At 60.6% G+C, this 12,111-nt stretch overlaps 1 protein-coding gene across 1 annotated transcript; it reads right to left on the minus strand.

Annotated features, from left to right (window-relative positions):
• Positions 1–1,513: 1,513 nt before the first annotated feature.
• On the minus strand, positions 1,514–10,500 carry ESM1 (endothelial cell specific molecule 1). Its single transcript, XM_079761515.1, has 3 exons — positions 9,900–10,500; positions 5,741–5,890; positions 1,514–2,934 (listed from the first exon to the last, which is right to left on the minus strand). The coding sequence occupies exons 1-3, from the start codon at positions 10,390–10,392 to the stop codon at positions 2,834–2,836; spliced, it is 744 nt and encodes a 247-aa protein (XP_079617641.1). The 5' UTR covers positions 10,393–10,500; the 3' UTR covers positions 1,514–2,833.
• Positions 10,501–12,111: the final 1,611 nt, after the last annotated feature.

The raw sequence follows: 12,111 nt of genomic DNA on the forward strand, positions 1-12,111 counted from the left end.
TATTTACATTTATTTTGTATGGCTTTTAAAAGTTTCTAGCTTGAGTGTTTTATGATGGACACTAGAGGCCCGGTGCACAAAATTCGTGCAAAGGGCTCAGCCCTCACAGCCCTAGCTTCATCCAGAAGGTTGTCTGGAAGGACATCCGGAAGGTCGTTCGGCTGTCCAGTCTATTTAGCATATCATGCTTTTATTGTTATAGATATTGTATTAAAACTAGGCTATGTATCTAGTTTAAAGTCACATGCTCAAAAATACTGCAATCAAAGCATGCAGAATCCAAACATTGTGGAGACCACTGCTGTGCGGAATAATCGGAGACCGCAGAGCCGTTCGGGACGGACAAACACCAGCACCTGGAGGGAAGGGTGCAGGGGCCCCGGGGCCTGAAGCTGGGCGGCTGGACAACTCGCCTGCCCCTGAGAGCAGGAGCCGCCTTGGTTTGACTTGATTGCCCAAAGTCTCCCAGGGGGTGGGTGCCGTGCGGGGCAGAAGCAAATCCCTCCCAGTCCAGCTCCTGTCCCACTGTCCCCGCCACCCCCAGGGCACGGGGCTGAGGCCAGGCCTCCCCCCGGCTGCAGACCTCTCAGCGGCCTCGCTCCCGGGAGCACATCCTGCCATGTCCCTGCCCGGCGCAGGGCAGACGTCCAGTGCATCCGCTTCCATCAGTAACAACCCTGCGCCTGCCCGAGTGTAACTCGCCACGCACATCGTCCCTCCACCTTAGAAAAAGGAGAGCGCCCCGGCCTGTTTGGCTCAGTGGACAGAGCATCGGCCTGCGGGCCGAAGAGACCCGTCCCCGGTTCGATTCCGGTCAAGGGCATGAACCTCAGTTGCAGGCTCCTCCCTGGCCCGGCCCTGGTCGGGCGCAGGCAGGAGGCCACCAGTCGATATGTTTCTCTCACATCAATGTTTCGCTCTGTCTTTCCCTCTTCCTTCCACTCTCTTAAAATCAATGGGAAAAGTGAGGATTTAAAAAAAAAAAAAAAAAAGGAAAAAGATTAATTCAGGCAAACTGGATGTTTCCCCTGATACAGAAATAGGTGTCTCCGTGCCGTATCAGCTCACCGGGAGCGTGTTCGTCACTTGCCCCCAGGCTGAGGGGACGTCCGCGCTCCTCACTGCGATGCCCTCGAGCTCAGCAGTGCCCGCCGGTCCTTTGCAGGCACCGAGCGGCCTGCCTGCCTCGGGGCACCCCCTGCCCAGCAGCCGCAGTCTCCCTCGTCCTTGTGTTTCCCTCTGTGGGATGGGCTGGTGCAGCGGGACCTCATTGGGAGGAAGCTGTGAGGCACAAATAGACAGAAAGTGGGAGGCCACGAGCTAGAGACGCTGGTTTTGACCCAAGAGGCTTCTCTGGAGCGGAAAATTCAGTGAGGAGCCGGCCCTTCCGTGTGTACGGAAGAGCCCGGGTCACTGAACGAACCATTTAAATAACTTCCGACGAGTTAACAAAACATAAATGGACTCCGAACAGCTGTCTCGCTTTTTTATTGAACAATAAATGTGTCCCCTAAAAACAAAGTCTAACAGCTTGTTCAGTTTACATTCAAAGACCGTTCGACACCACACACATTCACGACTTTGTTGGCAAACTTGGAGAATAAAACGTAGGTAAATGTTGAAATAGCTCTTAAATAAGCCTTTACTCCAAATAAAACACGTCTGCAAATATTTCCCAACGAACCCCAGCAAACAGTGCTGTGCGCTCAGGTCCCCCGGGGAGCTCATGATGCCGTGTGCCAGCCACATTCGCGTGAGCAGAACGAGAGGAGCTGTTCGTTACAGCCGGCGTTCCCTGCGGAAAACTGGCTCTTCCCCAGCCTCCCTGAAAGCGACCTTCTACTTTACGTTTAAAACTTGTCAAAGCCACTGCACTTACTTCTAAATAAATTCTCTCTGTTGCTCGTTTTTTGACGTTTGATAAATCCAATGACTCGATGTTCTAGGTTTCTATTATGCTTTCTCACTATACTATTACTATAATTATTAATAAAAAATTCCGTGCCTTGGACCTTTGAAAATCTTACAGAGTTAGACTTTTATCCTAACCATTTTAAACAACATTAGGTTCATTTTCCCAAGAGGGTGATAAATACAGGCGCGGAGGGTGTCTCGTCCTAACAATCGTGTACAAAAATATATAAATATTTACCATCACACCTCCCCCGAGTGGGCGACACTTCCCAGCCCCCTCGTCCGGGCTGCGGCCTTTTCTGCCAGCGCATCCGCCAGAGCCGGTGCCGGGAGCCGCCTGAGCAGCCTGGGACGCGCCGATCAAGGCCGATCAAGGCTGCAACGCCCACGCCCACGCGCTGCACACCGCTCCCGCCCCGGGGACGGCTCTGCTTCGGTTTTTCCAAAAGTGAAAAGAAGCTCCATTACATCCTGTGGGTACAAGACAAGGAAGACCCGACTACCATCCCCCAACCCCCCATCTTCTCTGGCTCCGAGCCCTTCCTCCGCCCCGACCCAGGTCCATGTGCACCCCAGGGTTCACGGGCATCCGGGCCAAGGAACCGTGGACTCGCTGTGACCTCCGGCCTCGGCTTTCTCCTCGGCTGTCCTGGCCGCGTTGCCTCGTTGCATTGCAGTCCTTCAGCACTACTCTACACGCGTGTGTGACACAGCTACATGCACTCGAATATGTGACAAAGTCTACGTGTTCGGTCGGAGGCGCCGCAGGCGTGTTAGTAGCTGCTTTGGTTTCGGGGCCCGCCCTGACCGTGCTCGGTCTCCAGACGTGGCGCGCCCCTACGCTACAAGCTAACGGTGCCTACGTGCTGGCGGGGGGTCGGAGGCTATTCCAACAGTCTTCGCCCGGAGAGCCCGCGGGTCAGCGTGGCTCTAACCACTTGGTGCCGGGCGATCGGGCGGCGTGCTGGCTCCGGAGGTCCTGCGTCACAGCGTTGCCGTCGCCAGACCCCGCGTCAGGCTCTGAAACGGGAGAAACGCACCAGGACCAGCCGTGAGGCCTCCAGGGTCAAGTGTAGTCTGGCTTGTTTTGTACACGATTTATGCTCACCGCCCCCTGTAATTCACACCTCCCCCTCGAGGGGGCACCCTGAGCGGCTTCTCTTCCCACCTGTCACCCCCAGACATCATCCCCCACGTGCATTCCCCCCCCGGCAGCGTTTCTCCTTTTTCCTGGGTCCCCTCACTCCACCACCAGACTCTCGGCGCCAAGGCAAGGGCTGTGTTTTGCTGGTCGCCACACCAGTGCCTGGCACACAGTAGGTGCTTAATAAATGTGCACATGACAAGCAAGTGCTGTGAGGACAACGCGCTAAGCCAGGTGCTCGGCTGCCTGGCCTGAAGAAGGAGCAGGTTCTTGATGGGCTCCAGGCAGACAACAGGGCAAACGTCTGTAAAGACAGGGCGTGCTCTCCGTGCGGAAGTGTGTCACCCTTAGAATGCTCTCAGATGGAGGCTCCCTGCTTCTGAGAGGAGCCGGGTGTGGGCATCAGCAGCGCACGTGCGAAGGGGAGGGCTGGGAGGTTCGCGCAGCTGGAGGCGCCGTGGGTGAGCCAGGCACCAGCTCAGATGCTGCCACCCTCCCCCACCCCAAACAGTTGCTTGTGAATTTCCAGTCTTGGAAAGAGGGGAAGCTTGGGGGCGGGGGAGGAGGGGAGAAAGAGAGAGAGAGAGAGAGAGGAAGCCAGGAAGCTTGCTTGCCAAGAGTGTTATGCCCAGCAGGTAGGAAGTCGAGGCAGCGACCTGGAGGAATGGGGTGGCCGGCCCTGCGGAGCCCTCACAGTCTGCCAGAGGTGACTGAAGCCCGGGCAGGACCGTGGCCCCAAACCCCCTCCCGGGAGCCGCAGCGTGTGGACGCCGGCAAGCCCCGCATGGAAACGCACAGCTGCTTGCCGGCTCCGGGGCGCCCAGTCACGGGGGGTTAGGGGACCCCCTCTCTGCCCTGAACTGCCTGAGGCGCCCCGCGCTTACACGGCTGGCCAGCTCCGTGGCTAATTAAAGCAGGGAAACTCCTTGGCTCGGAAAACGCTTCCTTCGTAAATGTCAGTAAGAGCCTTGGAGCTGCCCTGGGAGAGGGTGTGTGACTGTAATGGCACTGCCATCCTGCGAGACCTTTCCAGGGCGCTGTCCGTACAGCGGCCACGACATCCAGAGACGCCAGGCCGCGGGCAAGCGCCTGCACGGGCCCTGCGGGAGGGGACCGCGCTGCGTGGGGGCGGACGCAGGTGGGCGCCGGGAGGGGCCCCTCGTCGGCATCGCCCCACGCGCATCCCCAGCCACGGAGGCTCACGGGGGTTCGTCTCTCTCTGGGGGAAAGCTTGGGCGCCACCTTACACGGTGCAGAGGGAAGGGATGCTGGGCCTGCTCTGTGGCCTCCGGTTCAGGAAGCGAAGGAGATAAACGTCGCAGCGATTGCAGGAGCTGCCCCCGGCGGTGTGAGCCCGCAGTAGGCCGTCAGGCCTTTCAAGCCCCTCTAGGACGCAGAGCCGCGGCTGCAGGCGGAGGACGTGAGGAACAGGCACTGGGGGCTGGGGTTCTATTGGGAGCTGAGAACAATGGTCTGGAGCCATTGAGAGGGGGTGGCTGCTCAGGGTTGTGAACCCACCAAATGCCACACACCAAATGCCACACAACTCGTCACTTTAAACAGCTAATTGATGTGACGTGAACACTTCAACACGAAAACATTAGGTCCTCATTTCCTCTGCTTTTCAGGGACCAGGGGGGCCATTCACAAGTAGTTAAAGCGCTAACAATGATCTAAATCTCCACATCAAACAGTCACACAGTGACTCAGCAAATAGGTTAAAAGGGGTTTTTCTTTTAAATTAATATTTAAGGGCACAGCCATACTTAAAAATAGTAATTCGCGTAAAGGCTCATTATTTTCCCTTTATCTTAAGGTGCTGAATTGTACCCATGTGTAAGGAGGTAGAGCTGGGAAATAAGGCCATTTGCCAACGATTTCTAATCTTAATTCATTTGAGTTGCAAAGGGCCAGAAAAAACCCTAAATGAAGTGGATTTGGATTGTCAAGTATTTAAATACAAGGCGGGGGGCGGGGTGTTATTGATACTAGAACTTCTGCGGCTACATGTCGTTTTCAATGAGCTACTTCCCATCGAAGCTGGACTGGCCTGGACATTTGTTCAACAAGATAGCCAAGCTGTGCCGGGCACATGTCCCAGGCCGTGGGCTGGCGAGCAGCCTGTGAGGGCCGCCTCGATCCCACCCCAAGGATCAGAGACGGTTCCCAAGTTTCAGCCAGACGCCACCTCTGCTCCTCTCCGAGGTCCACATAAAACACGCTTGGCGTCCCTCCACTAAACGCTTCCCTTTGGCTAAAGAACGTTTTCTGTGCTCTCTCGGCTCTTAAACCGCATCCCGTAAACCCCTCCGCGTCCTGGTACGTGAAGCGGGAGGAGCAGCTTTGTGGCACGTCCATAGACAGACACTGAAGACGTCAGAGAACTCGGCAGGTCCGAGCTGGCTTTCTTTTTATTACAGGTGTGTTTTGGGGTGTGTTTGGTGTGTTGTTGTTTTGTAATTGATCTTGTTTATCCTCCATAAAAGCTGGGTAAACTTTATGAGAAATTATATAATCTTCTAAGTTACTAATAAGATCTTTTTCAAAAAAACAGCAGCAGCAACCCAACTGAACACCACCACTCCCCCTCGGTAACCCGGCCCCCAGCGCAATAGGGAACCGCCATCACGCCCACGCGCGGAGAACGAGCTGCCGCCCGCCCGTGTCCACGGCCCGGCTCACCTGCGCGGGCAGTGCCTCTGTCGGAGGCCCCGGCGGCTGCGCGCTGGACGAAGGGGAACGGCAGGCACCTCCCGGTCACCCGGTCGCACACGCCCAGCGGACAGCGGCACGTCTCCCTGCAGTCCATCCCGAAGGTGCCGAAGGGGCAGTCTGCGGGCAGAGGGCGGGTTAGGGGCTCCGCACGCCCGTCCACCTGTGAGCACAGCCTGGGGCTGAGCCCGCCGCGGGAATCGGGCTGTCAGGTAACACCCGGTTCTCAACAAGCAGACTCGGAACGCTGAAACGTTAAGTCACAAATGTGGGAGCTAACGGACAAAATAAACAGCCCAACAAAGCAGACCCAGACTCGGAGACGCGAGAGCAGACTGACCGCGGGGGGGAGGGCGTTGGGGCCGGGTGACAGAGCGAAGGGAGTCGGCAAAAAGCAAAACCGGAAATCCACAGACAACAGCTGGCAGAGGAAAGGGCCGAGGGGGACAGGGCGTGGGGTCAATGGTGAAGGGAGGGAATTAGACGTGAGGTGGTGAGCACACACTGCAATGTGCAGACGATGGGTTACAGAACTGTACCCTGAAACTATACACTGTTGTTAACCAAATAGAACTATACCCCTGAAACTATACACTATTGTTAACCAAATAGAGGCCTGGTGCATGGAATTCATGCATTGGGGAGGGGGCACACGGTACCCTCAGCCCAGCCTGCACCCTCTCCAATCCGGGACCCCTCGGGGGATGTCTGACATCCCTCTCACAATCCTGGACCACTGGCTCCTAATTGCTCACCTGCCCACCTGCCTGGTCACCCCTAACTTCCCCCTCCCCTGCTGGCCTGGTCGCCCCCAACTGACCCCTCTGCTGGCCTGATCACCCCCAACTGACCCCCCTGCTGGCCTGGTCACCCCCAACTGACCCCCCCCACTACTGGCCTGGTCGCCCCCAACTGACCCCCCTGCTGGCCTGGTCGCCCCCAACTGACCTCCCTCTGGCCTGGTCGCCCCTCACAGCCCCCCCACCACCGCCACCAGCCTGGTCGCCCCATGCAGCCTGCTTGTTCAGTCGTTTGGTCGTCCCTCACTAACCCCCCTGCTGGTCTGGTTGTAGGCAGCCATCTTGTGAGGGCATGCCAGTCAATTTGCATATTACCTCTTTATTATAGAGGCTGCCACCCCAGTAAACATACCCATAAACAAATGTGAAACCACAGACTGAGAGCGGAGAGGGGCGCCTCGGGCGCTGGCCCTGTGTGGAGCTGAGCTGGGGCCAGCCCGGGTCCTGACCCCTCGGAGCAGTGGGCAGGTTGGCCCAGTTACCCTGCGACACTCCGTGGGGGCAGCTGAGCGGCGTGGGCACCCGCTCCTGGGCAGCTGGGAAGCGGGGTGCTCTGGAACCCTGTGTGCACAGACGGTCACAGGGAAGGGCCTCTGAGCAGCCGGGGGCCCGAGGGGACGCCCCGCTCCGTAAGGAGCTCAGTCCTGTCACGCTGCCCCGTCCACACGGCAGGACCGCGGGCCTAACCCCCAGCGCCAGGCGGCGGCACCAGGAAAGCCCCTGCGAGCTGAGAGCGACTCCCCGGCCGACAGGCACGTGAGCATCTCCTCATCGCCTGCCGAGCCCCGAGAGCGCGCAGAGCCCCGGGGTTCACCCTTAGCCGGAAGCTACCGACTGAGGAGCGGGCACGTTCCGTGGGAGAGGCGTGTGGCTCTGACGGGACAAACGGCCCCTGGCACAGCCACGCGTGACAGGCAGCACATGCCTCCGGGCGTGAGGAGGCCTGGCCAGCGCACATCCACACGCAGAGACAGGCCGGAGGCACCCGCGGCGACAGGCTGCGTCCCCCAGGAGGTCAGGGAGGTGTCCTGAGGGTTATCTGTGGGAGATGCAGGGGCTCGCACAGCCCGTCGGGTGGCGGGGACCCTGCTGCAAGCCCGGCGCGGAGAGCCCTCCAGGGGGCGCTGAGACGCCTCCCGGGGAGGCACCCTGGGCGCTGCCGGTCCCCGGTGACACCGGGAACTGAAACCGGAGCCACAGTCCCGTTCCCGTCGGTGTGTCCCGGGCAGAGGTACTGGGTGTTCAACAGACATGTGTCGGCCGGCTGACTGTTACCTGGCCACACAGCGCCAAGCACACGGCTGTTCAGGAGCACCTGGCATGCAGCTGTATGTGCAGTTTCCGTGGGCGCGTTCGTCCTCGGGAGGCTGAGGCGGGAGGCCGCCTGCAGCGTGAGGCACGGGGCGCCGCTCTAGACTTGGGGGGCTCCCAGGCTCCCGGCTCCCAGCAGAGGGAAAGATGCCGGCGACACAGGCTGGCGTCGGCAGGGTGATGCCAAAGAGCCATCCTAAATGTCTCTTAAAATGCACCGCGGTCACAGCGACTCGGTCACGCGGGGACACACGAGCGTGCCGAGACCCCGGTGCCCGACGGCCTGAGTCACTGCCGCGTGCGAGGGCTCGTTCACACCGCGTCCCGGGAGGCTGCTGCCGGGACAAAAGCAGACGCCGTCTGCCCACCGCTGCCTCCCGAGCTTCCTACCGCGGGGACTGTGTCCTTGGCTGGAAGCCCCGTAATTCTCGGGGAATCCAGACCCCGTACGGCTGAGAGGAATGTGTGCGGATGTTCCCCGAAGAAAACGTGTCCTCGCTAGTCTGCCTTTTACCTGAACTAAGCCCCCAAATAAAACTCTCCGGATAGCCCGAGCATGTTTCCTAACCTGGAGCGTGTGTTGTGGGTTAAAAGGTGATTCATCTGTCAAGTATTTGTCTACGAGGTAGGAGACCTAATGACTGAGCTCTGGCTGCATGATCGTCCGTCATAAAAGCACACAGTTGTACTAAATACATAAAACGCCAGCGTCACTCAGACGTTCCCCAGTCCCCTCAGCCCTTTAACAGCTCCCTGTGCGGTAACACTGATGTCCGGGCTACGGCATTGGGCGTCTTAGTAAGAGCTCTGAATGGTGACAGCACGGGGACCCGTAGGTCACTCTCCCGGTTCTCAACGTTTTAGGCATTTTAAGCCGTAATCGCGACGTTTGAAGAGAATTCTCCAGATGCTCAGCCCCGTCCCTTAGCTTCACCGTAACCGAACCCACTTCCTGGACGTCGGTGCGACTCTCGGCCTCATCCCTCAGGAGCCCCCTCCCCTTTCTCGGGGTTATTTCTGCTTCTTTCACACGACCTGCTCTTCCTAGACGACCGAACCCCTAACCAGGGGGCGGAGGTCTGCTCCCCGCTTCCCGGCCCCCTTCCCCACAGGGAGCTGTGCTGTCAGGGGAGGGAGCCCCCCCCCCCGCCCCCGCTCACAGAGCGCATCGGGCTCATCGGAAACACTGATCTTGAGAGATGCCCTCCGACCTTTCAGAATCACAGAATCCCTAACCCGGGGCCAGGCAGCCCTCCCGGAGGTCACAGGCTCGGCTCAGCTCCCCTGGGCGCCACCCGGCAGTCACTGCTGGCAGGAGAGCGAGCACCCAGCGCCCAGCGAGGTTACCTGCCGGCTCCCGAGGGTCCCCACAGAGAAGGCAGCACCGTCGGAGGGTCCCCACAGAGAAGGCAGCACCGTCGGAGGGTCCCCACAGAGAAGGCAGCACCGTCTGAGGGTCCCCACAGAGAAGGCAGCACCGTCTGAGGGTCCCCACAGAGAAGGCAGCACCGTCGGAGGGTCCCCACAGAGAAGGCAGCACCGTCTGAGGGTCCCCACAGAGAAGGCAGCACCGTCTGAGGGTCCCCACAGAGAAGGCAGCACCGTCGGAGGGTCCCCACAGAGAAGGCAGCACCGTCTGAGGGTCCCCACAGAGAAGGCAGCACCGTCGGAGGGTCCCCACAGAGAAGGCAGCACCGTCGGAGGGTCCCCACAGAGAAGGCAGCACCGTCGGAGGGTCCCCACAGAGAAGGCAGCACCGTCTGAGGGTCCCCACAGAGAAGGCAGCACCGTCTTCGCTGCGGCGTTGAAGATCTCCCGCAGACAGTGAGAGGCTGCGTCTGGCTGTGCTCCCCGCACAGGGGCCGGGCGCCTGGCAGAGCGGGCCTCCCTCTCCCGTGACGCACCTGCCTGGGCCGTCCCTCGCCCAGCTGCCCCCTTGGGTCCTCGGGCGGAGAGGCCCCCTCCCAGCCGGCTCCCACCCCGTGCGCCCGGGCAGGGAGAGGCCAGGGCCCCCTTACCTCTGCAGACCCCGTACTCGTCCCCGAAAGCATCCTCCTCGCTGTGGAACTGGCAGCGCAGCCCCGGGCCGCACTTCACGCCGTCCATGCCCACGACGGTGCGGTAGCAGGTGTGCCCGCGCCCGGCCGCGCAGACGCGGCAGCAGCCACAGTCGTCCAGCACCATCCTCGGGCAGCGCAGGCCGCTGGCGCACCGGGCGTCGTCGCAGCGCTGCGGGCAGTCCACCGCGTACCTGCTGCTCCAGGCGGGGGCCGCGGGGACCAGGGCCGAGGGGACCAGGAGCGTGGCCAGCAGCAGCAGGCAGGCCCGCATGCTTCCCGCGGGCTGGGCTCCCTCCTCCTCCTCCTCCTCGCGGGGTCTGAGCCGAGCCTGTGCCCACGTGCGGGTGTGATGGGCGCTGGTCCCCTCAGCAGCGGCCGCTCGTCCCTGCCAGGCTGCCGCTGCGGTTTGGAAGCCCAGGATGCAGCCCGGGCCGGCCGGTCGCACTGCCATCCAGGAATTGAAAAGCCCACGCTGATGTCATCTATTATGTTTAGACGGTTGTTTTGCATGAGGAGTGAAACCCCGCGCACTTCCGTCTCCGGGGCTCAAGGACGTCTGCAGGGGGGACCGGCCGCCCGGCTCCTCGGCACAGGACGGTCTGGCCGCGGGCGTCGGCCCTGAGCGCTCCTTCCAGGAGGAAACGCACGCGTGGCATTTCCCACCGTGAACGGCGGGGTCGCGGGAAGAGAAAGGGTTACACTGTGCCTTCTCGTCCTCGGAGCGAACATCCTGGAGGGATGTTTTTAAAGACCCTCCTCCCCCGCCCTCTCCTCTGATGCTTCTCTCGGGCAGTTCACGCCGCACACGTCTGGGTTTGTCAGGGACGGAGCTGGGTTTCTAGAAAGAGGTGGCGTTGCAGCCGGGACTGTCCCTTAAAGTCAGTGCAGGGAGCGGGAGCAGGAGGAGTAAGACCCCCTGGCGCCGTCCCCGTCCCCCTGTTCACTCTGGAAAAGCTTATCAGCTGGACGCCGGGGCCGCAGCTCCCCGCGAGGGCTCATCCATCACCGCCTGCCTGGCCAGCGGCTCAGCCCATCGGAGCCCCTCCCTCACCTCCTGGCACCCTCCGAGCCTCAGGAAAACCACCGAACGGGGCAGCCGGCCCAGGGAAACAGCCGAGCCGGCGGGAACCCGGCCCAGCCGAGAGGCGAGTGGCAGGGAAAACATTACAACCCACCCACCCCCCCACCCACCCCCCGGGAAGCAAGGTCTCCATGCCCGCCTGGGCCGCAGGGACTGGTCGGGGAGAGAAGCCTCTTAGAATACTGCTCAGCGAGGTCTGTGGGGCAGAAAAGGTTAAGGAGGAGGGGGGAGCCCTGGCTGGTGTGGCTCAGTGGATAGAGCGTCAGCCTGCTGACTGAAGGGTCCCGGGTTCGATTCCCAGTCAGGGCACATGCCTGGGTTGCAGACTCAATCCCCAGTAGGGGGCGTGCAGGAGGCAGCCGGTCAATGATTCTCTTTCATCATTGATGTTTCTATCTCTCTCTTCCTCACCCTTCCTCTCTGAAATCAATAAAAACATATTAATTTAAATTAAAAAAAAAAAAGGAGAGAGGAGACTGTTAGCCCAGCCCATGTGGGGTTCCAAGAACCGCCCCCCCCTCCGCCCACCTACACACCTGTCAGGATAGACACACCCTCACTGTCAGTTAGTGACTTTGCAGCCCAATGAGTTGGTGACCTGGTCGTCACAGGCTCGCTGGGGCGGGGGGGGGGGGGGGGGCGGGGAGGGGGGACGGACAGGGTTCCCAGCCGCGGCCTCTCTTCCGAGAGTCGTGCTCTTCGTCTGGTGGCTCAGCAGAGTCCTCGTCCCCCCCGGACGCGGCAGAGACTCATGGCAGCGACCTCGTGGTCATGAGCCTTTGAAAGCGCGGTTTCGGGAGGATGGGGGACGGAATCCGGGCCGCAGGGAGCCGAGTTCCTCCGCCTGGCACACGCAGGCACACGCAGGCACGTGTTTCAGCTCCCAGGTTTCCCTGACGGTCCGTGACCGTCCGAATCCAGATGGCCGGCCTTCATCTCCCCAGAAGCAAACACGTGCTCAGCAGATGGCACACTGCTCTGTTGTTTCTGATCGTGGGCACAGGGGGGACAGGGGGTACAGGGGGTCGGTTTCCCGTGGAGCCCGGGTGCATCTCCCTGGTCCCCTGAGCCAGGCAGGCAGGAGTGCCC

Source organism: Cnephaeus nilssonii, assembly GCF_951640355.1.
Source record: "Cnephaeus nilssonii genome assembly, chromosome: 2".
In the NCBI taxonomy this organism is placed as follows: domain Eukaryota; kingdom Metazoa; phylum Chordata; class Mammalia; order Chiroptera; family Vespertilionidae; genus Cnephaeus; species Cnephaeus nilssonii.

Bases quoted from the DNA above. Each gene is read 5' to 3' on its own strand.
- ESM1 (XM_079761515.1), bottom strand. From the start codon at position 10,392: ATGGCAGTGCGACCGGCCGGCCCGGGCTGCATCCTGGGCTTCCAAACC. The intron at 5,891-9,899 runs GTAAGGGGGCCC...CTCTGCCCGCAG, and splicing joins CGAGTACGGGGTCTGCAGAG to ACTGCCCCTTCGGCACCTTC. The intron at 2,935-5,740 runs GTGAGCCGGGCC...CTCCCGTTTCAG, and splicing joins CAGAGGCACTGCCCGCGCAG to AGCCTGACGCGGGGTCTGGC.